Source organism: Geospiza fortis, unplaced genomic scaffold (assembly GCF_000277835.1).
Source record: "Geospiza fortis unplaced genomic scaffold, GeoFor_1.0 scaffold315, whole genome shotgun sequence".
NCBI classification, from domain to species: Eukaryota; Metazoa; Chordata; class Aves; order Passeriformes; family Thraupidae; genus Geospiza; species Geospiza fortis.
Genome location: NW_005054648.1, coordinates 230,992 through 244,634, shown reverse-complemented (window position 1 = coordinate 244,634; position 13,643 = coordinate 230,992). Strand labels below are relative to the sequence as shown.

Sequence of the window (13,643 nt, the reverse complement as noted above, 5' to 3'; positions counted from 1 at the left end):
CTTCCGAGAGGTGCCAACAGCAATCTCTGCTCTGGGGCACCTCCCAGCCCTGCTCAGGGACCCCAGGAATGCTGAAATTCCAGGGAAAACCTCCCCACGGATGGGGCCTGCAGGTGCCCAAAAGGGGCAGAGCAAACTCAGCACAAAGGGGCAAAAATTCACAGCTCCATCCCAAAAATTCTCCTCATCCAGGATAAATATATTTAAATTGTTTTCCCCACAAGGAATAAAATATCAGATTTCACCAGAATTGCAATAAGCAGGGAAGAGTTTAAAACCTGGGCTCGAATTTGTTTTGGATTTTTTTAAGGCCAAATTCAAAGCTGAGCAGAAGAAATCCCAAATTATTTCAGGGTTTAAAGTCCAAAGCTTACAAGCTGTTCAAAATTCAGGGAAATCCTCCTGACCACCAGCACAGAAAACGAATTAATATCAAGCAAAAGTGCAAAAGCTTGATCAGAAGAAGGAAAAAAAATCAAACTGCAAAGGAAGGCGAGTTAATATTTTTGATTTTCCCACTTCCACACCTTTACTCTGTGGCTGCCAAATTTACCTACGAGGTAAAATAAACTCTCCCAGCTGTGTCAGGAGATTTTATGGGAGAAAAAAGGGGCCAAGAAGGTTTTTACAATTTAAAACCCTCAGCCAGTGGCTGATTTTTGCCTTCCTGACTGCAACAACACCGCCAAAATCATCCAAACCGAACTAAAAATGGAAAGGATTGATTCTGTCTGATTTGGGATGACACCCAGCAATTAGAGCTGCCTCAAATGAATCCAATTAACTCCAAGAATTAATGAACAGAGAGGGGGAAAGACAGTATTTTAACATCATACCTATAAGTAACAAGGCCCCAGTTCTCCATGGCACCTTTATAAAATAAATACAAAGGTTTATTGATATTGATCCACACCTCTTCCTAAAGGTTTTTTAATTTAAAAAAAAAATCAAATAAAATACAATTTCAGCAATAAAGTGAGTTACTTTACCAGCAGCAAAGTCTGCAATAGCTATGAGATCAATTTTAGGAAGAGGGTAAGGAACATTGAAGTAGTCCTTATAAAAAGGCAGAGTTTTAGCAGCAACCTGTAAGAAACGAGAGGAGAAATGTTCTGTTAACCTGGAACTGGGCAACACTTGGGAAATTGTGACTGAAACTAAGGAACTAGGCTTGAAACTCAGGAATTATGGTTGAAACTAAGAAATTATGACTGAAACTAGGAAATCATGACTGAAAACAGGAAATTACCATTGAAACTATAAATTTATAAATGAAACTAAGAAATTAGGATTGAAACTAAGGAATTATGACTGAAACTAAGAAATTATGGCTAAAATTAGAAAATTACAAATGAAACTAGGAAATTATGACCGAAAATAGAAAAAAACCTCCAAAACTTCCAGATTTCAGTGAATTACCAGACCCCAAACCCGACTCAGATTTACCTCCAGGGCGAACTTGCCCTGGGCATGTAGATGCGCACCACGACACCGTTTGCAACCCACAAAAAATGAAGGAAAAAACCCCAAAAAAACCCCAAACTCAGAGATTTCAGTGAGTGACCAGACTTGGGGTCTAGACTTACCTCCAGGGTGAACTTGCCCTGCTCGGCCTTGCCCACGGGTGTGTAGATGCGCACCAAGATCCCGCACGCATCTACAACCCCAAAAACCCCAAAAAAACCCCCAAAAAACCCGAACCTCAGAGATTTCAGTGAGTGACCAGACTTGGGGTCTAGACTTACCTCCAGGGTGAACTTGCCCTGCTCGGCCTTGCCCACGGGTGTGTAGATGCGCACCAAGATCCCGCACGCATCTACAACCCCAAAAACCCCAAAAAAACCCCCAAAAAACCCGAACCTCAGAGATTTCAGTGAGTGACCAGACTTGGGGTCTAGACTTACCTCCAGGGTGAACTTGCCCTGCTCGGCCTTGCCCACGGGCGTGTAGACGCGCACCAAGATCCCGCACGCATCTACAACCCCAAAAACCCCAAAAAAACCCCCAAAAAACCCGAAACTCAGAGATTTCAGTGAGTGACCAGACCCCAAACCCATCCCAGACTTACCTCCAGGGCGAACTTGCCCTGCTCGGCCTTGCCCACGGGCGTGTAGATGCGCACCAGGACTCTGTGTATGTCTACAACCCCCAAAAACCACGAAAAACCGCCCAAAAAAACCCCAAAAAAACCCCCAAAATCCCCAAACTCAGAGATTTCTGCGTGTGGCTGGATCCCAAACCTCTCCAGACTTACCTCCAGGGCGAACTTGCCCTGCTCGGCCTTGCCCACGGGCGTGTAGACGCACACCAGGACTCTGGTCTACAACCCCCAAAAACCACGAAAAACCGCCCAAAAAAACCCCAAAAAAACCCAAAAAAACCCCAGAAAAACCCGAAACTCAGAGATTTCAGTGAGTGACCAGACTTGGGGTCCAGGCTTACCTCCAGGGCGAACTTGCCCTGCTCGGCCTTGCCCACGGGCGTGTAGACGCGCACCAGCACGCCGTCCTGCGAGCGCGCCTCCACGAAGTCGTACTCGCCCACCACGAAGGCCACCAGGTACGTGGACATGACGGGCGAGCGCGCGAACTTCACCTCCACCAGGCTCTCGTCGTCGGGGTACGGCCGCCGCTCCACCACGTTCTGCGAAACGGCACAGAAATGGGGCTTCGGGGCTCCGGAATTGTAATTTTTTACCCAAACGCTGTTTTTTTTTACAAGGCAAGAAACTTCGGAAGCTGTGGGGTATTTGGATTCGAGCAGCTCTTTGCTTTACAGGTCTAATTAGCAGAGAAAGTCCAGGGTTTTAGCAAAAGATTCTAGGTTTTCAACACTAAAATTCCAAAAAGGGAAACCCACAAAAAGCAAGGAAAGAAAAAGCCAAGGGAAAAAAATAAAAACAAAACAAAACCAACCAAACAAACAAACAAAAAAAAAACCCCCAAAAAAACCCAAGGAAAACCCCCAAATTCAAGAGATTTCAAGTTCTCTCGTGGCTGAACTGCCCCATCCCAGCTGGAGGTGTGATTTCATTATCATAAAGTATTCATAAATAATATTAATTATAATGTAGTTACAGTGTAATTATAAATATCACAATATCTATATTGTATACTAGTATAATTATTACATATAATATCTAATTATTACATAGTATATATGATTTTCCTATTATATTTCTATTGATAATATTAGCATATTACTGATATTATATTAATTTTTTGTTCATATTTCAGTTATATCCCATTAGGAACTAAAGAGCATCAATCCCATCCCAGCAAGGCACTCTCCCTAAATCCAGACACAAAAACCTTGTGCAGGGCCAGGCCAGGCTTTATTTGCCCAGGCTTTATTTATTTATAAATGAATTTATTTATAAATAAATAAAGCCTATTTTAAAACAAATTCTTCTCCAGCAACATCACCTAAAAACACGTGCAGGCAGCAAATCAAAAATGCTCATTTGTGTTTGTTTGTGTTTATTCTGTTTCCACATTTTATCCCAGCTCTGCACAGAAACCCAGGGAAGAAAACTCACAAAGGACTTTTTCCCAGTCCCTCTTAATCAAGCAGCACATAAAATTAATTTTAATTTTATTTTTTTAAAACCACCAGGTTTGTCCTGGCATCAAATTTTGTGTTTCTCTCCCCATTTATTGCAGATTTTATTCCCAGCTGTTATCAAGGCAAAATTTTAATTATCAAAGGCATATTTAATTAAGATATTTAGAAACTTACCATATTTGACAAAGCTACTCTGTCTTTGGGAACCACCAAAGAAATATCAAACGTTGCTTTGATTGCAGGCTCATCCCAGCAAGGGAAAGCCCTGCGAGCATCAGTGGCCTGGAAAAAAGAGAATTAAACAAATAAATTGTTTGATTGTGGTAAAAACCACAGAAATTCAATTTATTTCCAGCAAAAAAAGCGAGAATCGTGGTTTGGTCTCCTCACTGCACTCCTGACCTCTGAATTAGGTTTTTATTCTTCTTTCACTCCCGATTTTAAATTAAAAATTGTCCAAACTTAGCAGTGGCACGGCAGGAGGGGAAGCACTGAGGGCACCCAGGCGTGCACAAACCACCCCGAATTTGTCCAAAAGAGCCCCAAAAATGCTCTGTTTGTGCTGGGGGAGTGCCCTGGGCAGCACCAGCCCAGCCCTGAGCTCACTGTAACGAGGGACAAGGAGTGAAAAACAACGTGGATTTTTGATATTCATCCAGAGCGGATGGATGAAGGTGAGAAAATGTGTCTTTGCCAGTTGCAAGGATAAATCCTGGTTAGAAAATAAAAATGAAAAGGAAAATTAAAAGGAAAATAAAAATAAAATAAAAATAAAAATGAAAATAAAAACGAAAATAAAAATGAAAATAAAAACGAAAATAAAAACGAAAATAAAAATTAAAATAAAAATAGTTAAAATAGAATGAAAACGAAAATTAGAATGAATTTAAAATAGAATTAAAACTAAAAATAAAATTAAAAGTAAAATAAAAATAAAATGAAAATAAAAATGAAAATAAAAACGAAAATAAAAACGAAAATAAAAACAAAATTAAAATAGAATGAAAACGAAAATTAGAATGAATTTAAAATAAAATTAAAACTAAAAATAAAATAAAAATGAAAATAAAATAAATTTTAAATAAAATTTTAAAATAAGATAAAATAAAAATGAAAATACAAATGAAAGTACAAAAATAAAAATAAAAATGAAAATAAAAATACAAATGAAAGTACAAAAAATAAAAATAAAAATAAAAACAAAACAAAAATAAAAATAAAATGAAAATAAAAATGAAAGCAAGCATGCAGAGAGGCTTACCTCGAACTGGGTGACGGCGGCGTAGCGCGTGTCCCCGCTGGGTGTGCTGTACTTACTCCGGTAGAACCCTTTCATTTTGTCATTCAGCTCCCCCACAAAGTCTATCTTGAGTGTCCCTGTCCCTGCAACACGAGCACACAGGCCTGGCGTGGGCAGGTGGCACAAAACTTTGCTGTGGGCTTTGCTCCCTAAACCAAACAAACCCACAATTCCCCACGGGGCTGTTGGATTGTTTCGGACAGAGCAGCGACCAACAGGGACCTTAGAAGTTCCACCTTCCAATGAAAGCTTGGAGCAGAGTTTGCAAACTCTGGGATTTCAGGAATTGTGGCAAGTTAATTACGGATTTCAGCCCACAGCAGCCAAAATCTGCAATTCCAGAGGCTCCAGAGCAGAGTGGGGAGCGCCAGGGAAGGAGCTGCTGTGCCAAGCCCCAGCAGGGAGGGCTCTCACCTTTCTGCAGGGTGCTGGGGAAGGACAGAGTGACCTTTTCATCCTCATTTTGGTAGTTGAACCCTGTGGCGTGAACCTCTGGAAAGGGAAAAACAGCGCTGGCGTCAGAACCGTCCTGGAAAGAGGTTTGGGCTCAAAACTCTGCAAATTCACCCAAAGCAGCTGAGCTCGACAGCTCAGAATTGATTCTGAGTGAGGAACTACAGGAACTCCCCCTCATGGTGGAGTGTTGTGCTGAAAAACCCCAAACCTGCAGGAAGAATGGGATTTGTGTCCCAGGAGTGGTGAAATACAGCCCCAAACTCCCCCCCTTGCTGTTAAACACGCCCATCAGTGCAGCAGGATTCCCATTAATTATCCCAAACAGGATGCTTAGGATTTATTGACCTAATTTGCGGCTCTCACTATGAAAATCCCATTAATCTCCACAGCAATGGGGACGGGGGTTTGCTTGGATTTAACCACAAAATAAATGTTGATTTCAGTCCAGAAACGCCTTCAGAAGCAGGGCCCTACTTTGGGCTTCCTGCCCTGCTCTGGCGGAGGATCCCAAAGGCACCCAAAAACGAGGAAATTTGGTATTTACACAGCACAGGAACTACTTGTGGATGCAAAAATCCAAACTGTGAGGCCAGGCTGGGGATCTGCAGGGGGATGGAACTGTCCTGGAGCACCTGGTGCTGCTCCTGCCCTCCTGATCCATCACAGCCTGCAAGGGGATGTGGATCTGTTCTCACTCGGCTAAAAACACCCGGGATAACCCCACAGAACCCCACTCGGCAAGCGCTGCTCCCTCCATGCCCAGCCACAGCTGCAGCCTGTGAGGAAGGATCGTTATTGAAGAACCTTAAACCTGCTCCAAACAGCATCTCCAGCTGCCAAAGCCGGCAAGCCCGGACACAGCCATTCCCATCCCCAAACAAAACCCTGCCGCTCAGCCAAAGCCCCGAATGACAAAAGCCGGGCTGAAATGACAATTTTAGTCACAAAAGGACTCGTTTCGCTGCTCAGGTGTCGCTGCCAGTGTTGGGTTTCAGCCCCAGCGCCCCGCAGGAGGCCGCAGTGACAAAGGGAAATGGAACCGCGGTTGTTTTATTCCGGTGAAATTTCCAGGGCTGTTTATTCTGCAGCAGTGTGATCTCAGCCCTGAGCCCGAGTTCATTCCAACCTCTGCTCAATGCAGGAGCTGCAGGGATGAATTGGGTTTAAGTACAGGTTTCACGGAGCTCTGCTCAGGGTTTAGTCTGAGTTACCACCGTGCTGGGGTGCACAGCACTGAGAGGCTCCAAAAAAACAGCAAAAAACACAAGGCAGGAATAAATTACAAAAAAAAAAAACCTCTACAGGGTCAATCTTAGGCTCAATTTTAGGCGCTCCTGATCTGTGCTCAGGAGTTCCAAGATTTTAAAAATCAGCTGAGTTGAGCATTGAAGAAGAATCCACCCAAGGACACCCAGCTGCCAGCAAATAAAAGTTTGAGTTTTCTTCCTAAAACTGGGGATACCGAGGCAGAAAATGAGCCAGGAGAGGAGAAAACGAGCCAGGAGAGGAAGATCTGAAGGAGAACAATCCCGCTGGGTGCTGATTGTGATCCTGATTATTTCCAGAGTCCATCAGAGCAATGAGGGCGACCCTGGCCACAGAGGGCTGGACACCTGCTGGGAATTCATGGATTTATCGATAAATAAATCAATGGGAATTGGTCAATTGAGGAATCCTGCTGCTGGAGCCGTGCTCGGAGGGTCCCCGATCAGCCCAGGAACGCAGCAACGCTCCCCACCTGGGTTTGGGGGATTTTCGGTGGATTTTTGGTGGATTTTCAAACACCACCACAGCAAAGCCACAATATAAAAACATTTTATTCTTTTTTACAGCTTCTAAAGGCCTGATCTGATCCTGCAGCCTCCTGGAACTCAGGAATACACAGGAATTCCTCGCGTGGAGCTTCTGCCAAAGGCTGACCATGGATATCGAGCTGCCCCCTCCTCCTCTCCCAGCTGTTCTCCCTTTGGGTTTGAATTTGTGGCATTTCTGCTGCTTGGGAAGTTCTCACTTGTCCCAAAAAGCCCAGAGGTGAACATCACCAAGGCTGGAAGATGAAACACTGAAACCTTCAGGGTTTTCTAAATCTCCAAGCAGCTCCTTACAAATCAAACCCCAAAACAACCGGACATGAACCAATGATCCCAAATTACATTTTCTCTTTTTTTTTTTTTTTTTTTTTTGTTTTCTTGTTTTTTTTTTTTGTTTTTTTTTTTTTTGGTTTTTTTGTGGTATGTTTTGGGGTGGGTTTTTTTTTTTTGGCTTTTTGGTTGGTTGGTTGGTTTTGGGATTTTTTTTGTTTGTTTTTTTGGTTTTGTTTCGGGGTTTTTCGTTTTGCCTTTTTTTTTTTTTTTTTGTTTAAACTCCTCATTCAACGCCAATAATTTAATCCAGAGCAGCAGAACCACGGAAAACACTGGACAATACTTTTTGTTGGAGGGGAAGGGAGCTGCTGCTACCAAAGCCGCGAGTGCAGCAGAGCCTGGCTCAGTTCCTGGGGCTGGAAAACAAAAGCTCCTGAGGGACCAGCCCAGCTCTGGAGAGTCTGGCACTGCAAGGTTGCAAGTTAATCACTTGCACATTACAGCACGGCCCGGGCTGGGAGGAGAAAAAGCTGCTGGTGGCTCTGTGCAGTTGGAGGGGAAAAAAAAAGATTTTTTTTTTAATTTTTTTTTTTTTTTTTTTTTGGTCACGGAGAAAAAGAAAATAAGAAATGAGAAAATGAAAATAAAGGGAGGAAGCACCCAGGAGTAAGACGTGTTACCACTTAAATCAGAAACAATACACAAAACAGAGAGGGGCTGCTGCAGGTTTGAGGTGCTGGAAGCGGGAGCTCCCCAAATGCTCCAGCAGCTTTTGGGATAAATCACATTTCCTGCAAAGGGATCCGGCCGTGGGCGACCCCCAGTCCTGCTGCACCCTCGGGGGGCTCCCTGCAGGGCCCAGAGCCCAAGCCAAAGCTGAGAGCAAACCACGGAAACTTTTCAAAAGGGAACTTTCTCAAAATGGAACTTTTTCAAGGAGCCCTTCTGTGGTGTGGAGCAGTCACAGGTAATTAAGGTTTGGGTTTGATTTTTTTGGTTGGTTTGGGTCTTTTGGTTGATTTGGTTGGGGGTTTTTTTTGGTTGATTTGGTTTGGGGTTTTTTTGGTGGGTTTGGTTTTGGTTTTTCTTTTTGGTTGATTTGGTTTGGGTATTTTTTTGTTGATTTGGTTTTTTGGTGGGTTTGGTTTTGGTTTTTTGTTTTGGTTGATTTGGTTTGGGTTTTTTTTGGTTGATTTGGTTTTTTGGTGGGTTTGGTTTTGGTTTTTCTTTTTGGTTGATTTGGTTTGGGGATTTTTTTGTTGATTTGGTTTTTTGGTGGGTTTGGTTTTGGTTTTTTGTTTCGTTGATTTGGTTTGGGTTTTTTTGGTGGGTTTGTTTTTGTTTTGGTTTTGGTTTTTTGTTTTGGTTGATTTGGTTTGGGTTTTTTTTGGTTGATTTGGTTTTTTGGTCGGTTTGGTTTTGGGGTTTTTTTTTGGTTGATTTGGTTTGGGGTTTTTTTTGGTTGATTTGATTTTTTGGTGGGTTTGGTTTTGGTTTTTTTTTTTGTTGGTTTGGTTTGGGTTTTTTTTTGGTTGATTTGGTTTTTTGGTGTTGATTTGGTTTGGGGTTTTTTTTGGTTGATTTGGTTTGGGGTTTTTTTTTTGGTTGATTTGGTTTTTTGGTCAGTTTGGTTTTGTTGGGGTTTTTTTTGGTTGATTTGGTTTGGGTTTTGGTTTTTTAAATTGGTTTCTTTTGGTTTTTTGGGGTTTTTTTTTTTGTTTGTTTGTTTCTGATTTTAACTACCACCCAAATCTCTGGTGGAACACCCAGGCCCATCCCCATTTTTTTCTAAACTCCAGCTCATCCTTGCTCGTCCTGAGCCAAGGCATCCATCCGGACACGTGCACACCTCGGTGCTAAAATTCCACTGGAAACGTTAAAAAAAATCCCAACAGCTCTGGGGAGAAAATAAATATAAAAATGTCCAGCCAGTTTGAATTCAGCCACGGAAAACTCTGGTGTTTTGAGCAGCTTTGTTCCATTACAGCACTGCTGGCGCAGAGGGAACCCAGAGCCCTCCCTGACAATCTCAGTTTTGGGCTGAAACTGAGGAATTTCTGCTCCCCGGTGCTCAGTCTCTGCTGGTTTTGTTACTCAGTTCTTGCTGCTCCTTTGTGGATTACACAGCAAAAATTCTTCACTTTGACTTTAAAGCTGCGGGGATCCTCCCTCAGCTTCCTGTCAAATATTGGGCAACAATCTGCTTTCCCTGCAAATGTGCATTAACATTCCAAAGTCCTGCCCTCAGCTGTGTCCATCAGCACCAGGAGCTGCAGCCAAAATCTGCTGGGCAGCCTCAGGCCAGGGGCATGACAAGGCATGGGGGGAAAAACCAAATTATTCTGCACAGGAGTCACCGGGTCAGCTCCTTAAACAAGGAACTGGGGTCTGTTCAGTGAAATCTCACTCCCACAGCTGCTTTCCAGGCTTGGAAAGGAGATAAATTCCCAATTATTTTTTATTTTTAGCGAGGGTGAGACAAATTCCTGCCCACAGAACGAAGGGGGGCAATTCCTTAGAACCACCATGAACTCGTCCCTTCCCACACCTGCAGGAGCGAGCTCCCAGGTTCTGATGGCTGCAGGGCTCATTCTGGGCAGCACTCACACAGCTCCCATCCCCAGCCTGAGCCATCAACAGGTGCCAATTCCATGCAATTTTCCTTCCAAAGCCATTCTGCTCCTTGGCACCTTCCCAAATCCCACAGATCTGTTTTTGACCCCGCGGAGCCTGGGTGTGATGATGGCAATTCATTATTTTTTATATTTTTTTAATTTTTCTTTCAAAATTTCTAAATATTTTTAATTTTTAAGCAATTTTAATTGTAATTTTAACTATTTATTTTAATTATAAAACTGAATTATGTCTATTTTAATAAGTTTAATTAGATTAATTTTAATTTTATTCTTTTTATTATTTTCATTCTATTATTTTCTTTATTTTCACTTTATTAATTTTAATCTTATTAACTTCAGTCTTTTCATTTTAGTCTTTCCATTTTATTTTTTTCCATTTTATTTTTTTCCATTTTATTTTTTTTCTTTTATTTTTTTATTTTTTTCCATTTTATTTTTTCCATTTTATTTTTTTCCATTTTATTTTTTCCATTTTATTTTTTTCCATTTTATTTTTTCCATTTTATTTTTTTCCATTTTATTTTTTCCATTTTATTTTTTTCCATTTTATTTTTTCCATTTTATTTTTTTCCATTTTATTTTTTTCATTTTATTTTTTCCCATTTTATTTTTTTCCATTTTATTTTTATTTCCATTTTATTTTTTCCATTTGATTTTTTTCCATTTTAATTTTTTCAATTTTAATTTTTTCCATTTTATTTTTTTCCATTTTATTCATTTTAATATTTTAAATTTCATTATTTTCCTTTTATTGTTTTCATTCTATTTTAAATACATTAATTTTAGTTAAAATTAATTCTATTTTTAACATGAATTACAGCGAAGTCACACCTCGAGTGTTTGTGATGCAGCAGCTGGTGAGTGCCAGTGTCATTCTCCCTTAATAAGAGAAATAACTCCTAACTAATAAATCCCCAGCAGCCACCTCACAGCGGCAGGGCCAGCCCTGAGGTGCCAGGGGACAGCCCCGAGCACTTGGGGACATTTCTCCACCGCTGTGGCCCCGCTCCAGGCTCCTGCCCGGCCCTTCCTGAGCTCAGCTCTGCTTTTCCACACGCGCCCTCCTCCCAAAGCAGCTTCCTCACGCCCAAGAAAATCCTTCAAAATCGAAAAAGAAACCAAACCTGCTGAAATGCAAAGCTGGGCAGGGATGTTCTGCTTGGCACCGTGGAATTGCAGAACCTTTTGGGCTGGGAGGGACCTCGAATCCCTCCAGTGCCACCCCCGCCAGGGCAGGGACACCTCCCCTGCCCCAGGCGCTGCCAGGGACTGCGCTGGGCACCTGTGCCAGGGCCTGCCCACCCTCACAGGGAGGCATTCCTCCCCCAAATCCCCTCCCGAGTCCATTTCTCCATCTGTGAAAGCGGAGCAATGCTGCAAGGACCTGGAAAGTGGCACCATGGACTGGTTTGGGTGGGAAGGGACCTCAAATCCCACCCAGGGCCCCCCCTGGGGAACTCAGTGACTGCAGCTGAGTGTCACAAATTTCAGCAGCAACTTCCAGCCTTCCCCTGAGCTGGATCCCAGGCTGGTCTCCTCCTCACAGTCACCCTTTTCCACGTTGTCCAGCACTCAGAAAATCCTGCTGAATGCCAATTCAGTGTTGTCTGTGCTCTGCAAACCCTTTCCTGGGACTGTTTCCTACTGCAGGCTCTTACTGATGCATTCCCTGCCAATATTTCACTTTGTCAATATTCCCAAATCCATAGGCACAGGTGATGTCCTTAGAAGTTTACACAACATCCAGATATAAAAATAATATCAAAGCAGCCCAGCATCCTCTGCCAAACCCCTCAGGAGAGGTGGAGGAGACTGAAGGAATTTTTTACCATAACAAAAATGAACACAAATGAAGGAATTCCTTTGCCATAACAAAACTGAAATAATTTCTTCACCACAACACAACTGGCGGAATTCCTTCACCGTAACACCACTGGCGGCCATGAGAGCCAGCATGGAATCAAGATAAGGAATTCTGTGCTTCCAGGGGCGGGGCTGAGCTTATCAAAGCATGACATCATTTCGTTATCAGAGCTGCTGGGCTGCTGGCAGCAGCTGCAGAGGCAGAAACGAAAGCAGGCAGGGCTCCCACCTTCGTCTCCTTCCGGGGCGTAGGACGCGGTGATGATGTCGATGTCGGCGCAGTTCATCACGATTTGGTTGGTTGCATTTTTCACCTGCAAGAGAAACTCCATCAGCACCAGGAAGAAATGGGAATTCTCAGCTCTTGCCCATCCAAAAAGCACCTCCAGCTCCAGCTGTTTGAAGGAGAGTTGGCTGTTTGGGATGGAGAAGGAGAAGGAGGCACTGCAGAGCAGGAGCTGTGCTCAGCCACTCCTCTCCACTGGGAATTATTTAATGCTGGGTAAAAAACAGGGCTGAAAACTTCACAATGGGGCCCTTGTGCAGGCCTGGGAATCCAAACCCAACAAAAACAGATCCTGAGCCCATCAGCCTCCTCTGGGGACGGCCTAAGGGAGAGCGGAGTGAAAATCTCTCTTGGAGATATCACCAGCACAACCTCTGTGCGTGCTCCAGGCTGTCAGAGCTCCTCAGCTCAAAAACATCTGCCAGGAGATTCTCCTTCCCCTTTCCTGGGAGCTCCCCTTCTGCCAGCTCTTGGCTCCACACTCCCTGCTTTATTCACCCAGCGCCAGCTCCCAGCGTAGGAATAAACCGTGGGGCTGTGCCAGTTCTCTGTTTGAATGCGAGAGCCTGAATGCAGAGGAATTCAAATTAAATAAAAATTAATTACAAAGGGGTAAAATATTTGGGAGTTAAACCAGGGAGTTATTCAGACATTTATGGCTGGAACCACCAGAATGATCAGGCTGGATCAAGCTGGGAATCCTGCTTGTCCAGGACAGGATTTCTAGCAGGAGGCACCAGCAGTTTCTTAAATAAAGGAGTAAAAATTTCTGTAACAACCAACCAGATTTAACACAGGCACGAAGAAACTGCTTCCTACCCCAGAATCAGCTCACTAAAGCCCAAGAAACTCCATCCCTGTTTTGTTTTCCCTCATCATTGTAACCTTAAAACGCCCTGTGAACACCTGGAGCCGTCGTTCCAGGTATCCACGTCTGAACTGGGAGCCAGGTACCCGCTGGAGCTGCCTCCAGCTCTGGGGTCTGGACAAGGAGGGCCCAGAGGAGGTGACCAGAGGGATGGAGCAGCTCTGCTGGGAGGAAAAGCTGGGAAAAGTGGGATTGTTCAGCCTGGAGAAGAGCAGGTTTAGGCTCCCTGAAAGGAAAATGGAAAGAATTTCCAAGGGAAAAGGGGCATGGGGTAGAAGTGCCAGAGGACAGGGTTGGCTGGGATGGAAGGAGGACTCCTTGCCTGGAGGGGTTTCCCAGAGAAGCCCCGGCTGCCCTGGACCCCTGGCATTGCCCACTGAAGGCCCTGGGAGCGCCCTGCCCAGGGCAGCGTGGCGCTGGCTGGGATTTAAGGCCCCTTCCAACCCCAGGTCCGCAATTGCGAGGCCCTGTGCGTGCTCGGACCAGCTCACCTCACATCACTATTTGATTTTGTTTGTAAAGCCACAAGAAAAGGCTCAGGTGCCCCCCAGTGCTCCCCGTGCCACCAGGGCCTGGGGCCTGAGCG

The 13,643-nt window shown here is 43.8% G+C and overlaps 1 protein-coding gene across 1 annotated transcript in view; it reads right to left on the bottom strand.

Annotated features, from left to right (window-relative positions):
• The window catches only part of NPEPPS (aminopeptidase puromycin sensitive), a 22,908-nt gene extending 10,658 nt beyond the window's left edge, over positions 1 to 12,250 (bottom strand). The window contains exons 1-7 of the mRNA XM_031064891.1: positions 12,133 to 12,250; positions 5,279 to 5,356; positions 4,826 to 4,947; positions 3,739 to 3,846; positions 2,443 to 2,643; positions 990 to 1,086; positions 837 to 870 (exon numbers count right to left, since the gene is read on the bottom strand). Of these exons, the coding sequence (XP_030920751.1) occupies positions 837 to 870; positions 990 to 1,086; positions 2,443 to 2,643; positions 3,739 to 3,846; positions 4,826 to 4,947; positions 5,279 to 5,356; positions 12,133 to 12,235 (743 nt within the window). The 5' untranslated portion in view covers positions 12,236 to 12,250. The remainder of the gene's footprint in view (positions 1 to 836; positions 871 to 989; positions 1,087 to 2,442; positions 2,644 to 3,738; positions 3,847 to 4,825; positions 4,948 to 5,278; positions 5,357 to 12,132) is intronic.
• Between the last annotated feature and the right edge of the window lie 1,393 nt (positions 12,251 to 13,643).